The sequence below is a fragment of the Pteropus medius genome, unplaced genomic scaffold (genome assembly GCF_902729225.1).
Source record: "Pteropus medius unplaced genomic scaffold, Ma_sr-lr_union100, whole genome shotgun sequence".
NCBI lineage: Eukaryota > Metazoa > Chordata > Mammalia > Chiroptera > Pteropodidae > Pteropus > Pteropus medius.
This window is the reverse complement of record NW_024353517.1, coordinates 3,201,743-3,220,404: the sequence shown is the minus strand read 5'-3', so window position 1 is coordinate 3,220,404 and position 18,662 is coordinate 3,201,743. Positions and strand designations below refer to the sequence as shown.

Sequence of the window (18,662 nt, the reverse complement as noted above, 5' to 3'; positions counted from 1 at the left end):
TGTTATCATATTTAGTGTTCACTGCATGTGTACGAAGTAGAAATTATAATTCTTATTTAAGAGATGAAGCTAAGTAACTTGCCCAAGATCACCTGGCTAGAAGTAGTGGAGTTGAGCTTTGATTCCATTCTGAATCCAAAGCTGCTATTCTTTCTTTTATGCCAAAGGGGATGAGAGGCTCTGTTATGTCAGTGGCAATGCTAAGGAGGCATCCTCCCTCCTCATAGAAGACTCTTAATTTAGTTGCACCTCATTTGGAAGCTTCTCCATCCACTAAATCATTCTAATTGCTTTAATATGACAAATTGACCAATTACTAGCAAGTTATTTATAACCATAGTGGAATTAGTTGTTTGGTTCAATCAAGCAACCCAAAAGTAACTGATTGGTAATGACTCAATTTATCAAAGTGTTCAGAGTGGTTGGTGTGCATAGACATAACTTACATTAGCATTAGACAAAAATGTGTGCAATAGAATAGGAAGGTGATATCTGACTATTCACAGATGACATCTGAACCAAAAGGAGTCTTACCTTACCTCTGTCTGTAATCCATGGACGAGTCATAGCTTTGAGTGCTAAAAGATGTTCAGGAAAACCTTTTGTTTTGTTTTGCTGATAAGGAAACTAAAGCCCGAAAAGCATAAGAGAGTTGCCAAGTTCTCTCAGCCAGAAAGAGATAGAGCTTAGGCTTGAACCATCTGCATTGCTCTGATGCCAGGTCTTAGAGAACTTTTCCCACTATGCCTGCTGCACTATGACATTGAGCAAGTCATTTAGCCTCTCGAATCCTCATTTACTTTGTCTACAACACGAGATGAGTGGTAAGTGTTAGCTTTTACGATGTAAGAAACCACCCAAAACTTAGTAGCTTAAAACAATAATCATTTTATGTAGCTCATGATTCTATAGTTTGTTCTAGTGGTTGTTCTGGTAAGGACTGGCTCAGCAGATCTCTCTCATGCTTCTGTGATCAGCTGGTGGGCCTAGGATGGTCAAGTTCAGTCTCAGTGTTAGTTCTAGTGGTTGATAGATCATTGGCTAGGGATCGGCTGCTCATTACTGGGTACCTCCATTGTCCTCCATAAGGCTATTCCTCCATTTCACCCTCCAGCAGGCTTGCTCAGACTTATATACATGGTGGTCTCAGGGTTCCAAGCACAGAAATGGAAGGCAAAACCCAATGAACATACTCTGGAAATTTTTACTATGCCATGTTTGCTATTTTCCCATAGGCTAAAGCAAGTTGCACGGTGTAGTAGGCAGCTTCAGGATGGCTCCCAGTGATCCCCATCTCCTGATATTCATGCCTTGCATTATCTCCAACCCTTGTGTGAGGGCCGGACCTAGTGACTTGCTTCTAATGAATAGAATACGGCTAGAGTGATGGGATAGGAGTTCTGAGATTAGGTCATAAAAGACTGTGACGCTTTCTGACTGTTTTCTTGTGCTCACTCTGGTAAAGCAAGCTCCTACATGTGAACTGCCCCATGGAAAGGTCTATGTGAAAAGGAACTGAGGGCTCCTTCTAGCCAACAACCAGTGAAGAATGAAGACCCTCAGCCTAACAGTTCCTTAAGGACTGAATCCTGCCAACAACCAGTCAATGAGGAAGTTTGGGAGCAGACCGTTTCCCAGCTGAACTTTTAGATGACAGGGCAGCCCTGGCCCATATGTTCATTGCAGCCTTGTGAGAGATTCTGAAGCAGAGGACCTCGCTAAGTCATGCCTGGGTTCCTGACCCACAGAAACTGCATTGTTTTAATCTGAGAGTGATTTGTTAAATAGCAATAGACAACTAATACACATAACTAAACTTAATCAGTGTGGGAGGGGAATATCTAAGGGTGTGATTACAGGAAGGGTAATTATAGGAATTATTCAGCCGTATTAGTAAACAATTTACCACAGATGAACTTTTTCCAGGCTTTGGAAGTCTGAGGTAGAAAAAGTTTCACTGATTCAACTATTACTTTATTCTCTGTGCTAAGCACTGGGAACAGAAGACAGAGGCCATGTTCTTGCCTTCAAGGAGCTTACAGCTTGTGGCAAGGGACAGGGGAAATGGGGAAAGACAATTCAATAATTCCTTCTTTAATTATTCACTTAAAATTAAGTTATATGAACGGTGAGTGTATATGTAACTTAGTCTGGGTTGGTCAGAAAAAACTTTGAGGAAGTGGCACGTAAGCTGAAGACAAAGGCAGGAGAGAAAGAGGGAGAAAAAGGAAAATTACAGACAGAAGTGGCATTCTTAAAGGGGAGCTGAAAAGGTAATCAGCAGCTATGGGTCAAATTCATATTTATGATCCAATTGTATCCTATTACATGACAATGGTATTATGAGTTATGGTTTTTTAAAGTTCCTTTGGAGACAAATGCTAAAATATTTATGTGTGAAATGATACAATGTCTGGGATTTGCTTCAAAATCATCCAGTGGCAGGGTAGCTGTCAAGAGTGGGTGGAGCTATAGATGAAACAAAATTTTCCAAATGAGTTAATATTTATTAAAACCAGGTGATGGGTGCATGGGGGTTCCTTATATTAGTCTTTCTTTCTAGTATGTGCTTCATTTTCTATAATAAAATTCTAAAAACTTGTATCCTGACACCACCTCCTGAAGGCTGTGTGTGTCTGTCTGTGAGGTCACAGCACATTTACCTCCTCCTGCAGACATTAGAGGTTAATAACATCTTTTGGGCAAGGGGATGGAATGAGTTTTATGTTATAGAAAATGTAAAAGTGGCTCAGCTTCAAATCAGGTGGCTAACATAAAGTAAGGTATTTGGGTAATTTATCTTGCCTCCTGGCTAAGGTGATATATCACATTATTTTTCATGCTGTTTTCACTAGCTGAGATGGTGTGGTTTCATATACAGTAGGATCTTATAACATGGTTCGCCCTCAAATAAAAGCCATTGAAAGGATACTGTTGAAATACTAGTTACAGAAATACTAAAAATATTGTTATAAGGTCTTATATAATATGGGTAATATTAGCTTATAGGTTGGCGAAGGAGAAAAATAGGGTAGGAGATATGGGAATCCCCCTTTAAAAAATCCTGGGTTGGCTTGCTACAGCAATAATGGATTATTAATTTCTTTGATTACGTTTTCTCTTTCTTTTACTCATGTTATTTTGAGATGAGTCAGACTGTGAAATTAATAGCAGGGATGGATAGATTTTATAAGTCAGGGATGAGTCCTTAGGAGTTTTTTTGGGAGGGTGGCACTTGGGTTTGAAGCTGAAGCTTCATGTTAATAACCGTTTCAATATTAGATTATTGGGGGAACCGTATTTTGAGATTTTAATTCAGACCTTTCTTGAAAATACCTTTGCCACCACTATGATTCTTTCCCCAACCTCTAATAAATAAAGACTTGGCTAGAATCAGATATATGCAAATTACATTTCCCTTCTTAAGCCAAGGTTAAATAAAAGGAAAAATTATGGAAGATCGTTTATAGAAGCAAGGATTTTCAGTGCTTAAAAATGAATTTGGTTATTTCAAAACCATGATGAGTCTCCTTGCCAGTGCAAAGCAAAAGAAGGAAAAAAGTAATGGAGAAAGTGAACCTAGGTATAAACATGTTCCCGTACAACATTTATGCTGAAAAGCTTTGTTGTTCCCTGAACCTTGGCAATTAGAGGCATTATCCTCTGCTCTGAAAAGCGTTTGGTAAACGATGAGAGGCAGTCCCCTCCTTTTCTCTGTTCAAGGCTGGGTTTGGCCTTGTTGCAGGGAAACACTAATTCCCAACTGTGCTCCCTGGGAGCAAATGGTTTGTTTTCTTTTCACTAAATCCAGCCAGTGGTGGGTTCCTGCAGCTGCCCAGCCTGGCATGGAAAATCTATTTGGAGCAACTTGTCCCCAGGAGGGAAGAAGGCAAGCTGATTGGGTAGGGGAGCTGCAGCCACTAATCCTGCCAGTCACACCCTCTGGCTGGGTGGGCATTAACATGCAAAGGCACACACACAGCCCAAGGCAAACATGAGTTTAGTTTGTGCCCACATCCATATGTACCACACAGACCCAGCTCCAGTCAATATACCATTATTACACTCTACATGCCGGGCACATACACCACACTGCCACACACATGCCACAAACACATATACACACACTCTACATAACAATCATAGCCACCAACAGCCCATGTACACATGAATGCACATATGCAACTACACATACTATACACATCGCATATACCCTACTACACATACACACCAAACACGCTCCACATTGGTCATATACATCCATGCCAGATATACATGTATACACACACCTCATCGATACACTCCACATAACAGTCACGCGCATTAGGCACACCACACACACCGTACGTACCATGTAAGCACTTAACAACCTATCCAACTACACACACGTCCATCACATATACTCCACAGTACACCCACACAATACACACATCGCATAAACACCAAACTACACACACGCAACACATTTTACATACCAGTCCCCCCATACACCATACATGCATCATGCGCGGCAGCGCGAACGCCACATACACACACCCCACCAGCACCGCGCCCAGCCTGGTTGCTTTCCCCACTCAGCAAGGCCTGGAACAGCCCCTCCGGCTCCAGTTCTGAGGCTGGGTATGGTGTGAAACCGAACCCGAGGTTGTTCCGCAACCAATAAACTGGCGCAGCCCTGACGTGAGCCCCAGGGGCTGCGCTCGGGGCGGGAGGCAGGTCCCCGGGGAGTGTGCGCGTGTGGGAACGTGTGCGCGCCTCCGAGGGGTCCTGAGCTCAGACACCCTGGGAGGTGTGTACGAGGGAGATGTGAGGCGCGTGTGGGGAGAGGGCTGCGTGAGAGAGAAGACCTCGCGCGCCGATGCGCAGGGACCAGCCCACCGAGCGGTCCGGGTGGGCGTGTCCTCGGCGCGCACAGGCCTCCGCGGAGTGTGGACGTGTATGTGTCAGTCCTCGAGACGACCCAGCTCGGAGGGAAGTGTGCATGTGAAAACCAAGCCGCCGAAGCGTGTGTAGGTTCATTACGGCCCTCCACGGGCTGGAGTCAGCCTCCGAGGAAGGCGTGAGTGTGGCAGGGACGCTCTCGTACCGGAGAGGACGCCGACGACTGCGCCCCACTGCGGGGTGTGTGCGAAGAGGCCGGGCTTGCCGAGGGACGCGCGGCCTCTGCCTGGGCCGGCCGGCGCGCGCGCGTGTGCGCGTGGGGCGCGCTGCGCGCCGCGGCGGAGGGAGGGAGGGGGGCGGTGGCAAACCCAGCCCTCCGGTCGCAGCGCCCGGGGCGGCTCCTCTGCGAGCCTGGGACCGCCGCGCTCCCGCCGCCGCCGCCGCCGCCGCCGCGCGCTGGCGTGACTCCCGGCCCGCGCCGCGCCCTCCCGCTTCAGCAGCCGACTCGGCTTCCTGGCAGCCCGGACGCCGCTTCTCCCGGGCTCCCGGTCTCGACTCCGCGGAGGGAGAGGAAATGAGTGCAGCGGCGGCGCCCGAGCGGGGCTGGAAGAGCGAGAAAGTGGACGAGGCTCAGGCCCTGGCGCGGAGTTGCGCTGCCCGCAGACCTGACTTCCAGCCGTGCGATGGGCTCTCCATCTGTGCCACGCACAGCCATGGCAAGTGCTTCAAGCTGCACTGGTGCTGTCACCTAGGATGGTGTCACTGTAAGTCGAGCCGCTTTTCCCCGCCTTTCGCCGCGGTCCTGGGGCGCCCGCGGGGCCGTCCGGGGTCACGGCTGGGACTCTGCAGCCGCGGAGGCTCGGGGCTTGGCTGGTGCCCCGCTGGGCTCCGGCGGGCGGGAGCTGCCCTCGTGCCGAACGACTTGGGTTGGCGCTGCCTTGGCAACGAAATGAAATCCCGTAGGGAACCTAGCTTTAGCCACTTCTGCAAAAGGGGATCTCCCCGTCCCAGGAAAACTGGAATCCATTTTTTTCTTTTTCTTTTTAAACCGTAACGACCAGGCAGTGTGTTGAGAAATGGTAGAGAGCCGTCAGAGTTGACAACCAGAGGGAAAACCTTTTATCGGGGCTGGTGGTTAAAGATGTCCCTTTTTCTTTTTTCACTTTTGTCTTTCTGGGCTGCTGTTTACAAGAAAGAGCCCTTGGAAATAGAATTGTGGCCCGTTTATTGCATCTAACTTGAGAAAGCGCTAAAGTGTACGGGACTGCTTCCAAGAAGTTAATATTAACGGTTTGGAAGGGTGAACTTAAATGCCCAGCTGCAGCAAATAGAGTCAATAAATGAGACTTAGAATTACAAAGTAAAATAATGAAAATATGCTTAAATAATCTTAAACCAATTTATAAAAGCCAGAACTAAATACTCTAGGCCTTTTCTCTGTGTTTATCCTGCCTGTGATTTTTAAAATGGATTAAACTTAAGTATCCATTTAATCAGAATTCCACGATTTGATTAGTTCATGGTATTTGGCCTGCTATAGCTGATGAATCATTTCTTATTAGATTTTTTTTTCAGACTTCATTTCCACATAACCTTATAATAGAGGGTTTTGGAGTGCTTATTTAGGACACAAATTCTCAAAGTGATCTTAAGTTAAAATTTTTTCCTTGTTGGTTAGAAAAAAAAATGGCTCCCAACAAGAAATGCAGTAGATAATAAATCCTTGTTTACATTTAGTGAGTGTAACACTTTTTAATTGAATTTATGACTTAAAGGATAGACAGTTCTTACATTTTCATTACAGATACATGGCACATTGAACAGTATTGATATTTTTGTGTTCTGTGTGCTGATGAGGCACTTTCTTCCCATATTTCATTATTTCTGTTGCTTTTGGGTCTGTTCCCAATTCTAAAGCATCGCTTCATTGTGGGACAGGGTACAGTTAGAAATAACAACTGTAGGAAACTTGTGATGCTGAAGTATACAAGTAGAATTAATCTGGTGAAAGCCCATTTCCTGAAGAAGTGTAGAATCATAATGTAGAATGTGAGGAATGTTAAAGATGGTCCAGTTCAATGCCTGTACATTGTTAGTGATCAGAACCTTACAGCCTTCTCAGGCAGCTTTTTCCTTCATGAGACAGCTTCGACTCTAAGAATACTACTCTTCTTTATATGGAGTTGTAATTGGTTACTTTCTAACTTCTTTACATTGACCCTGTCTCTACCTTATGAAATCATATAGAAAATCTAATCCTTATTTAGAACATGGCTCTTTCAACTCACAGACACAGAGTATCTTCTCTCTGTATCCCAAGCCAATGTCACAATGTCTACTGAAATGGGCTTGAAATTCATGTTTGTTGAATGACTGAATGAAGGTAGCCATCATTTTCTTCCAAAGGTATCATTTAGTCCTGTTTATAAATCTCTATATCCTTTTGTCTTTCCTTTTGTGGAAGAGTATCCAAGCTCCTAAGCATCCTGGTTGTTCTGTTCTGAAAATGTGCCAATATGGTTAAGATCCTTCAAAGACTATGACCCCTAGAAGGATACACAATAACCCAGTGGTAGTCTGATCATTCCAGAGTTGAGTAGGACTGCTCTCTCCCATGTTTGAGATATTACTGCTGCTGCAGCTACCATCACATTAGCTTTTCTGATATCTACAACATACTGAACTTGCTGCTGTCAAATTGAACTAAGTTTGTGGTCAACAAAAGCTGTTCAAACCTTTGCTTACGTATGTGGCAATTAAGTCACAGTGCTTGCCCCTTTATCAGTTTTATATATATGTATGTATACATATATATATACATATATACATACATATATATATTTTGGACACAGGTATTGATTGATCCCTTAGATAGTTTTCCCTATTTCATTTTATTAGAATTAGCCCATTTTTCTGGCTTGTCATTGTATTTTTAGATCCTGACTCATGAAACTGAGCGCCTGAGTTTCAAGTCATTGGATGTCAACAGTAGTATAGTAACCTTGTACATCTTCATTCAAGTTATTGATAAAATTGTTGAATGGTAGAAGGCCACAGATAGAGTCCTGAAGTTTGCCAATAGAATTGCCCTTCAGGTGGGTAGCAATTCATTGATGAGCATTTGTTATGGTCATTCAAACAATTACCTAGCTACTAGATTGTACTGTTAACCATCTTATGTTTATCTTACCCATATGGGTGTAATGACCTGGTCAAATACCTTGTTGAAATCCTACTGACACACTGTTTTTACTGCTTTTCGATGTATGATCTAACTATAAACATACAAACACACTCTTTTTTAAAAAAAAAAAAAATTGGAAATTAGATTAGTCTGGTATAACTCAGGTTGGTTCCACAAATGCTTACCACTTTCTTTTGTAAGTGATTGGAGCTATTTTTAAATAATATTAAATAAATAATCTATTTTAAAATAAATAATCTGAATTTAGGAAGATTGATATCAAGTATAGTGGATTATTGTTGGCAGTTCTTTCCATTAAAAAAAAAAATCAGACCTGCATTTATTTGTTCTTTTCCAGTCTTTGGCAACCCTCCTAGTCTCCATGCTTCCCCCACTGGCAGCGATTCAGTGATCACATTCACGATGCACTTCATTTCATTTAAAGCAGCAAGGTGCTACATTAGCCTCCTCACCTATGCTGGGCATCAATTCTTTCTACCCCTTTTAAAACCCAAAGATCATTTAAAAAAAAAAAAAAAGCAGAGTTAACATATTTGAGAACTGCATTCCTTTTGCGTTCCTGAACATTAATTACATCAGTACTAAGCAGAATTCTTTTAATTATGTTGAACGTGTTTTGAGCACCTTCTCCTTGAGACATTATCATGGAAACTAGGAATACAAATATGAATACAGCTGGATCCTACCCTTTAAGCAGAGTATAAGGGCATGATTCGTGTTGTATTTATTCTTATGTTCAAAATCACAAATGATGTGAATGAGAAAAGTATCAGCTTTTTCACCAAATCCGAAAATGTTAAAATGAAAAGAGTACCTTGATGCTTAGAGAGAAAACTCAGAACAAAAAAAGGAAGTTCAGTTTTATACAGTTGATGTTAAACTTGTGAGATTCATAACCTTATGAAATAGAAAAGACTGCAAATATATACATGTTTATAAAAGACATAAAACGTATATATATTCATAGATGCAGTGCTGATATTAAAGGAAATAATTAGTGTATTTGGGTAATGACAGATTTTGAGTACCATGTCTGGGAGGGAAACTGTAATATGTTTTGTTGGTGTCACTGTCAAAGAATGATTGTTGGACCAAATAAACTATGGCCCTGTGTCTGTCTTTTTTTCCCCAGTAGGGAGTGATATCGGGTTGAGTTAATGAGTGAAGGATTCCAAGAGAGGTTTTGAGAGAGAAAAAGACATGGTTTGGCCAGTGAAGAGAGATGGGAAAGAATGAATCATATGCAGATATGATAAAGTAGACTTTTGTGGCTAGAGTAGATAAATATTCAGAAGGAATAAGAAATTAGATTGTTGAAATGTGAGGGTGGGATGAACAGAAAAAGTGGAGAAGTCAGGAGGTTGATTTGATAGAGACCTTGGCATCATAGTGATTACGTGGGCAATAGGGGAATGAAACCAGCAAGGGAGGTTATTTTGGTATTAGCATAAAAATAGATCGAAATTCATACAACAAGATTCATACAATAGAAGTTAAAATAGATTAGATTTGGAGGGAGAAGAAGAGGAAGGCTATAAAGGATAACTCTTACAATTCTAGAATTCTGTGTAATGCAACTTGGGTGGATGGTGGTGCCATTCATTCACTAACAACAACAGAATATTGGAGAAGAACTAGGTTTGGTTGATCATGGATCATGAATCTAGTTTTGGATCTGTTGAGTCTCACTGTGATGTTAGTAGGTGTTGGCTATAGGGATCTAGAACTCAGAGGTGAGGTCTGTACCACAGATAATATGGAAGTCGTTTACTTATTTATAGATTGCAGTTGTAGTCATGATGACACACTGAGCTCGCCAAGGGAGAGTATAATATGAGAAATGAAGAAAACCTTTAGGCTTTCTCTAAATGTTAGAACACTAGCATTTAGAGTCTGGTACAGGAGAATGAGTTGGCAGTAGAGTCTAAGAGATGGCTAGAGAAGAAAAATCTGGAAAGTATGGTATTGAAGATGCCAAGGGAAATGGGTGTTTTAAGAAAGAGTACAAAGATGAAATCAGTTTTCTGCAGGTTATTTCTTAGATATTGGTGAAATATACAAATAGTGATTTTACTACTGAGAAGAGAGTGAAAGGTTTAGTTGTGCAACAGTAACTTCAGGAATATACGTAATTGCAGTATTAGTCAAAGCTATTTGAGGTAGTGAATTTTGCAAGGTAGGAGAGGAAAATAGAATGCCAGGAGCTGAGATTTAGGACACAGAGATAATAGTTAATATTTATTGAGTGATTACTTTGCGCCAGAATAAGCTTATGCTAAGCGCTTAATAGGCAATTATGTCATGTCCATTTTTCAGTTGAGGAAAAAGGCTTGGAGAAGTTAAGTAACTTTTCCTTGGGCACATAGCTAGTAAGGCGTAGAGCCCGGATTTGGATCCAGGCCAGAGTGATTCTAGGACCTGGACTCTTCACGATAGGTACCACAGAGCAGTTTAAAATGAACAGAAGCAACAGGTTTTTGGCTTCATTAAAGCCAGTGATAGGAAAAGTTTTTAAGAAATGGGTGGCAAATTGTACGGATTGCAGTAGTGAAATGCAGTAGTGAACTCTTTACAGTTCTCATTCTTTAAGGGTTGAGGAATGAAATCCAAAAGTTAAGAGAAAGTGATTAGAAGGTGGGAGTCGGGGAGTGTACGTGGTATGATGTGCCACCAGCAGAACTCACAATTGGCTTAATAAAATGACTTTAATAGATAAACTCAGTTTTCTGCAGAAGACATCTTAAAAGATGTCTGTCTCTTTCAGGTTGAAGGCAGAAAGAGTGGGACTTGATGTAGTCTAATAGATGCTATTAACATATCTAAAGAAAGACTGTCACAGCAGAATGTGGATGGGCAGCATGGAAATGTAGAAAAATGGGAGTTGGAGAGGCAGAATTTGAAAGTCTTTTTTTCAGGACTCTTCAGAGAATGTGGTACACTGCCCAGAGGCTTAAATATCTGGTCCCTATGACTAAACTGTCCCAGCAAATGGGTTCGTTAAAGTTTGGCTTTCTATTTATAGATTTCCTAAAGGAAGAGAAGGAACTGATTAGAGGATTTAACTGTCAAGACCTTAAGCTAAATATACTTCTCTCCATTAGTTAGTATATTAGCTTTCTGGTTTTTGTGTTATTCTGTTTGTTTTCCCGCTTCTACACAGCTCTGGGGAAACTCACAAAATCAAGTTCTGTCTTCCTCAGGGTAATGCCAGCTGGTTTTTCTAAGGGACATCTCAATCATATTAGAAACAGGCCCTTTACAGAAAAACCTCTTCAGAAGTTTTATGACGAAAACTAACCCAAAAAAAAAAACCCCAAAAAAAAACAACGATGGAGTGGTAGTTTGATTGGATGGAGAAGTCAGCTGAAGCTTTTTCCCCCCTGCTATGAACAAGGGTTCTTACCATGTGCAGTAGTGGAAGGATTCAGATGTTAAGAGGACAAGTGTGAGATCAAGTTCTGAGTGAGTTTCCTCAGCTTCTTCAGAGATGGAGAAAGCTGATGGGTATTTTTCCATCCAAGTGGTGTTTCAGTCATGGATGTCCATCAACTACAATAATAAAAACACACAGAATGCTTATATCAGGCACAGTTATAATCTTGCATGTGTCAGCTCATGAAGCCTCACAACAAACAGCCTTGTGAGGCAGGTACTGTTATTCTCATTTTTTAGATTAGGAAAGTTTCCGAAGGTCACACATAGTTGCTCTGGCTACATATGGGAAATGTGCATCAGAATCTTACAAACCATCTGGCAACCAGGACTTTTGAGTTTCTTGGTTCCACTCAAGGTTCAGTGAGAGTGATTTCAACTGTTTTAAATTCTTTTTGGGATAAGCAGGGTTTAAGTAAATAAGGTAAACGAGAATGGTTTCTTATTTTAAAAGAAGAGCTATTATATACATGATGAACATTTTTGGTGTGTTTGTGAACTCTATAATGTGCTTTTAAAAAACGTTTGATAATGTATGATATGAAGCTTCAGTCATGTCATATCCTCAACTGATCTTGAACTAGTGCAAGGCCTTTTTTGGTTAGATTTGCATACATACCATTAATTATTACAGGCTTTCAAGCCTGTTGAACTTAGGGATTTGAAATAGTTTTTGAGGGCTTTTCTATGATAATTTCCTACATTATAAAATCCTCACTTTGTAGAATCTTACTAATTACAACAAAGAATATTTTCAGGGAAATTTAATGTTATTAATCCCAAACAAAAATAGGAACACATGTTTGACAACCAAAAGTTGTCTAGTAGATTTGCTTTCTTGAAAAATAAAGAATAGTTTATACATAGAATGTTGAAGGCAGAGTGTAGTCCTCGCTAGGATAAGGGCCGTGGAATGAGACACACCTGGTTTTCAGTCCTAGTTTTTCCACTTACTGGGAGTATAACTTTGGACAGATTACTCAGCGTGTGTTCTCGTCTGAGAAATACAAATAATTGTGCTTCACAAGGTTATTGTGAAGATTAAATGACACCAGGGAAGTACTTGTGCAGTGTTCAGTAAAGAGTGACATAAGCCCCTCCTCAAAAGCAAACAAATAAACAATGCAAATACTAAATAGTATAGTTATCCTGAGAGCAGGCTCTGGAGTTGGACTTTGTGTTTGAACCCTGGCTATGCTCACTTATTGGTTACGTGGTTTGGGGGAAGTTACTTAATTTCTAGTCTTTCAGTTTCCTCACTTTTAATATGGTGCTAATAACAATACCAGCCTCATAGTGTGATGACTGTCAAAGACCCCAACTCCCAATTGTTTCTCCCATCTGCAGATATCCTGGTTAGACTGGAATTCACTTTGTGACCATACTTATTTGTTCAATTAAACACTCAAAAACAACAAAGATCGTAAGAGTATACATTTTGAATAATACATTTAGAAATTATTGAGTTTTTTTTATTGCCGTCACTGTTAGGTCTATTTTGTAAAAGTTACTGTGATAAGTGTCTACTTTTTATCATGAAATCTTATATTATGCTCCAATACCCACACCCCTACTTCATCGTTTTCCACCATTGTTAAGCTATAGATCTCATTAATCAGATATACCAGTTAATAGAGAGCTATCATATATATCAAATATAGGTCAACTGATTTGAAAGGATCAGAATATTACAAAACTTGTGATATGTTGAAGTGAAACTGAACGTAGTTAACTTTAATGATTTAGAAGTCTTGTCAAGATCTTGTGGTGACACTTGGCCATCATTTGGAATACTGATTTTGTATAGAAAAAATGGCACAAGTGCCAGTTAATAGAGGAATCCTGGCTGCTAGAATGCTGGACACAGTAGACCAGCAGTCCCCAACCTTTTTGGCACCAGGAACTAGTGCTCTTATGAGACTCTATCTAATGTCTGATCTGAGGTGAAGCTGAGGTGGTGATACTAGTGCTGGGGAGCGGCTGCAAATACCAGTGAAATTTCACTCACTTGCTGCCTGCTGCTTACCTCCTGCTGTGCTGCCTGATTCCTAATAGGCCACAGACCTGTACTGGTCACAGCCTGGGTTTTGGGGACCCCTGCAGTAGACGATTGGTAGTCTTTGCAAGTTACTGTACTCAGATTCACAGAATTTTTGTTTTGTGTTTCTCCTGTTCTTTTTGGTTCTGGAATTTTCTGACATTTAATAGTATTCCGCAAGCATACTGCTAAAACCATGCAATATCTGGAGTGCCAACAATGGTAATAAATCCCTGTGGCAGCGTCTGCCTAATGCCCCAAACAGTTCATTCAAAACAGTTCTTTAACCTCCCTAGTGCTTATTTGCCCATTTAAAACCAGAAGTTTTGGTGTAATACAGATGTAGTTCTTCCTCTGTATCTCATTTTAACAGACTTTCGATGACATAAAAACACTAAGAGTGGGATAATTTGATATTTTGTGGAAAATTCTGTTAGATTCATTTATTTATATTTTTCTGTGTACACATAAACATGTACTTTTCTCCTAAACCATTTAAAAGTAAGTTGCAGACATACACTTCACATCTAAATATTTCAGCGTGCCTCTCTTAAGAGTAAGGACATTTTCTTATATAACTACAATACTAATTATAACTAAGATGATTGACACTAATTCAGTAATAACATCAAATATGCAGTTTCCTTATTTGTCAAGAAATGACTTTTATAGCTGACATTTTTTTTTTTCAATCCGGGGCCCAGTCAAGATGCATACATCACATTTCATTATTATATTACTTTAGTCTCCTTAAATCATTCTAGAATAGTCACATGTTTTTGGATGACATTGAAATTTTTGAAGAGTCCAGGTTAACTGTCTGTAGAATGTCCCATATTTTACTAATTGTTTCATCATAGATTTAGGTTAAACATTTTTGTTGCATTATTACATAGGTGACATTGTAACCTCGTAGCATCACAGGAGGAGACATATAATGTCAGGTTGTTCCACTATTGCTAATGCTAGGTGATTACTGCCAAATCTGCATTATAAAAATACCCTTTCCCTTTTGCTATTTCTCTTTAAATTTTTTTTTTGTTTTTGACAAGTAATCGTGGTGTGATACTTTGACACTGAGTGAATATCCTATTCTCCAATGAACTTTAACCCAGTGACTGAAGATTCTTCCTCTACTGTATGATGGCATTCTTTTTAAAGAAGAAGTTTCTCTACCTGTATTTCATCTACTTAGACATTACTATACACAACTTGATTCTTTCAATATTTTATAATCAAGTATCATAATTCTTTTTGATTTTCAAATTATCTTAAATTTGGCCAGTGAGAATCCCTTCATACTAGTTCCTGTGTCCTTTTGATAAGTCCCTACCATTTTTTTGAGCACTTCCCTGCTTTCTAGAAGAATAAAATGTTTCAGGCTTATCTAGTAATTTCTCTGCCCCAGACTAGAAGTCAGCTGTTTTCCCAAGGAGCTCAGGTTCCTTTTAGTGAAGAATGGTTGGGACACTATTATCTGAGCATCCAGTGTGTTTATTTCTACTGCGATGTTACTGCGTTTAGGCCTTTTCATGGACAGATCTAGGATGTTTGTGTGTGTGCGTATAGGTCGTATTATTCACCTTTCCCCATTCCATATTTGTACCTTTCTTCTTCGTGGGTAAAAACCTTGGTTTCCAGTACATCATAATATTTATTCATTTTTCTGTAGCATCAGCTACACGCAAAATAGTTTAGGGATTATTATGGTAGTACCACTGCCAGCAACAAACTTGGATAAAGGTCAAGATTTTTTTGCATGTTTTGGTCATTAGACTATATATATGTCTTAGAAAGAATGTATAGTTAGAGTACTGTGTTTAAAAGTTTCTTGAATTAATTTTTTCCTGTGTTTTAGATTTCTAAGGATAAATACCCAGAAATGGAATTGCTGGATCATGTGGTAGTTATATTTTTAATTTTTTGAGGAGCTTCCATACTGTTTTCCATTGGCTCTACTAATTTACGGTCCCACCAATGGTGCACCAGAGTTCCCTTTTCTCCACATTCTCATCAACACTTGTTTGTTGACTTATTGATGGTAGCCATTCTGACAGGTGTGAAATAATATGATGGTTTCGATTGGCATTTCCCTGATGTTGAGCATCTTTTCATATGTTTATTGGTCATCCGTATGTCCTCTTTGGAGAAATATCTATTCAGGTTCTCTGCCCATTTTTTAATTGGGTTTTTGGTGTTAAGTTGCATGGGTTCTTTATATAGTTCCTTATATGGATATTAACCCCTTATCAGCTAGTGAAATTAAGCATCTTTTCTTATGTCTGTTGGCTATTTGTATGTCTTCTTTGGAGAAGTCTTTCAGGTCCTCTGCCCGTTTTTTAAATTGGATTTTTTTGTTGTTGTTGAGTTATATGAGTTCTTTGTATATTTTGGATATTAGTCTCTTATTGGAGTTGTTTGCAAATATCTTTTCCCATTCAGTTGATTGCCTCTGTTTTATTGATGGTTTCTTCTGCTGTGCAGATATAGTTTTCATTCGTTTATTTTTGCTTTTATTTCCCTTGCCTTTGAGGTCAAATTCATAAAATCCTCTCTAAATTCAAGATCCATGATACCTATGTTTTCTTCTATGTAATTTATTGTTTCAAGTCTTATTTTTAGGTCTTTGATACATTTTGAGTTAATTTTGGTTCTATTTCTTTAAAAAAAGCCATTGAGATTTTGATGGGGGTTGCATTAAATCTGTAGATTCCTTTGGGTAATATGGCCATTTTAACTATGTTGACTCTTCCAATCAATTAACATGGAATATCTTTACATTTATTTGTGTCTTTTTCTGTTTCTTTTAATAATATCTTACTGTTTTCAGTGTATAGATCCTTCACATGCTTTAAGTTTATTAAGGTGTCTTGATTTCTTCTTGATCTAATTGTTAACCCATTCATTGTTTAGTAGCATGTGATTTAGCCTCCACGTTTGTCTTTTTCAGTTTTTTTCTTATAATTGATTTCTAGTTTAATACCACTGTGATTGGAGAAGATGCTTGTTATGATTTGTCTTCTTAAATTTATTGAGACTTATTTTGTGACCTATCATGGAAAGTGTTCTATGTGCACTTGAAAATAACATATTTTACTGCTTTTGGGTGAAATATTTAAAAAAATATCAAGTCTATCTTGTCTAATGTGTCAGTTAAGGCTACTGTTTCCTTGTTGATTTTATGTTTGGATGATCTCTCCGTTGATGTTAGTGAGATGTTGAAGTTCTCCACTATGACTCTTATTATCAGTCTCTCCCTTATGTTCCTCAATAATTGCTTTATATATTTAGGTGCTCCTACGTTGGGTGCATTGTTGTTTTCAAGAGTTTTATCCTCTTATTGGATTGATTCCTTTATCATTATATAACGCCCTTCTTTGTCTCTTGTTACAGCCCTTGTTTTAAAATCTATTTTGACTAAATTTTGCTATTCTTGCTTTTTTCGGTTTCCATTTGCACGCAGTATCTTTTTCTATCCCTTTCAGTGTGTGTGTGTCTTTTGATCTGATGTGGGTTTCTGGTAGCCAGCATATGTATGAGTCTTGTTTTTTTTATCCATTCGCCCACCCTGTATATTTTGATTGGAGAATTTAGTTTATTTACATTTAAAGTAATATTTTTAAATATCTTTTTATTTGTCCCTCTTAATTCCTTTCCCTCTTCCCCCATTCTCCTCCCCCACATAGCAACCATAAAAATGCTCTCTGTGTTTATAAACTTGTTTCTCTTTTGTTAATTTATATTGTTCTTTAGATTACACATATAAATGACATCATATAGCATTTGTCTTTCTCTGTCTGACTTACTCCCCTCAGCACAGTACCCTCTAAGCCTGTCCTTGTTGTTGCAGATGGCAAATTTTATTCTTTTTTGTGGCCGAATAATATTCCATTGTATACATGTATTCTTGTTTATCCCTTCATCCATTGATGGCATATTGATTGCCTCTATATCTTGGCTCTTGAAAATAATGCTACAATGAGCATATGGTTGCACATGTCCCTTTGAAGTAGTGTTTTCGGTTTCTTCAAATAAATACTCAGAAGTGGGATTTCTGGGTCCCTCTTTGTCTCTTGTTATAGCCTTTGTTTTAGTTTTAAAGTCTATTTTGTCTGGTATTAGTTTTGCAACCTGTTTGTTCGTTTCCATTTTTATGGAGTACCTTTTTCTATCACTTTACTTTCAGTCTGTGTGTATCTTTCAGTATGAATTGAATTTCTTATAGGCAGCATATGTAAGGGTTTCGTTTTCTTATCCATTTAGCCTCCACTTTAAAGTAACTATTGATAGGTATGTTTTTATTGCCATTTTATTAATTGATTTCTGATTGTATAGTTCTCCGTTTCTTTTTCTCTTGCTCTCTTGTATGTTCATGTCATTCAATGGTGTTGTGTTTGGATTCCTGTCTTTTTATTTATTGTATATCTCTTGTAGATCTTTGGTTTGTGGTCACCATGTACTTCATGTATACCAAGCTATGTTCGTAGCAGTGTATTTTAAATTGATTGTCGCTTAAATTCGAACACATTCTAAAGTCACTACAGTCTTTACTCATCCATCCACGTTTATGTTTTGTTCATTATTTTTTGCTGCTTTTGTGTGTGTATTCCTTATTGTAATTACACATGATCTTCCAAATCCTGTCTTTTAACTTTGTACTAGCTTTATAGTTGGTTGATCCACTGCTTTTACTGTTTGCCTTTGTCAGTGAGAATATTTTTCTTTTCTAAGATTTCCTATTCATATTTTTTTGTCTTTTCTATTTAAAGAAATTCCTTTAACATTTCTTGTAATACTGGTTTAGCGGTGATGAACTCCTTTAGTTTTTTCATGTCTGGGATACTCCATCTCTCCTTCAATTCTAAATGATAGCCTTGCTGGGTAGAGTAATCTTAGTTGTAGGTCTTTGCTATTCAATACTTTGAATATTTCATGCCACTCCTTCTCGCCTGCAGAGTTTCTGTGGAAAAATCAGCTGATGGTCTTATGAGTGCTCCCTTATACATAACTGCTTTTCTCTTGTTGCCTTTAAGATTCTCTCTTGTCCTTTACCTTTGCCATTTTAATTATGATGTGTCTTGGTGTGAGCCTCTTTGGATTCATCTT

General features: G+C 39.2%; 1 protein-coding gene across 1 annotated transcript in view; it reads left to right on the top strand.

Annotated features, from left to right (window-relative positions):
• The first annotated feature begins 5,306 nt into the window (after nucleotides 1–5,306).
• Nucleotides 5,307–18,662, top strand: part of CUNH3orf70 (chromosome unknown C3orf70 homolog) — a 54,560-nt gene continuing 41,204 nt past the window's right edge. The window contains exon 1 of the mRNA XM_039850630.1: nucleotides 5,307–5,645. Within this exon, the coding sequence (XP_039706564.1) occupies nucleotides 5,456–5,645 (190 nt within the window). The 5' untranslated portion in view covers nucleotides 5,307–5,455. The remainder of the gene's footprint in view (nucleotides 5,646–18,662) is intronic.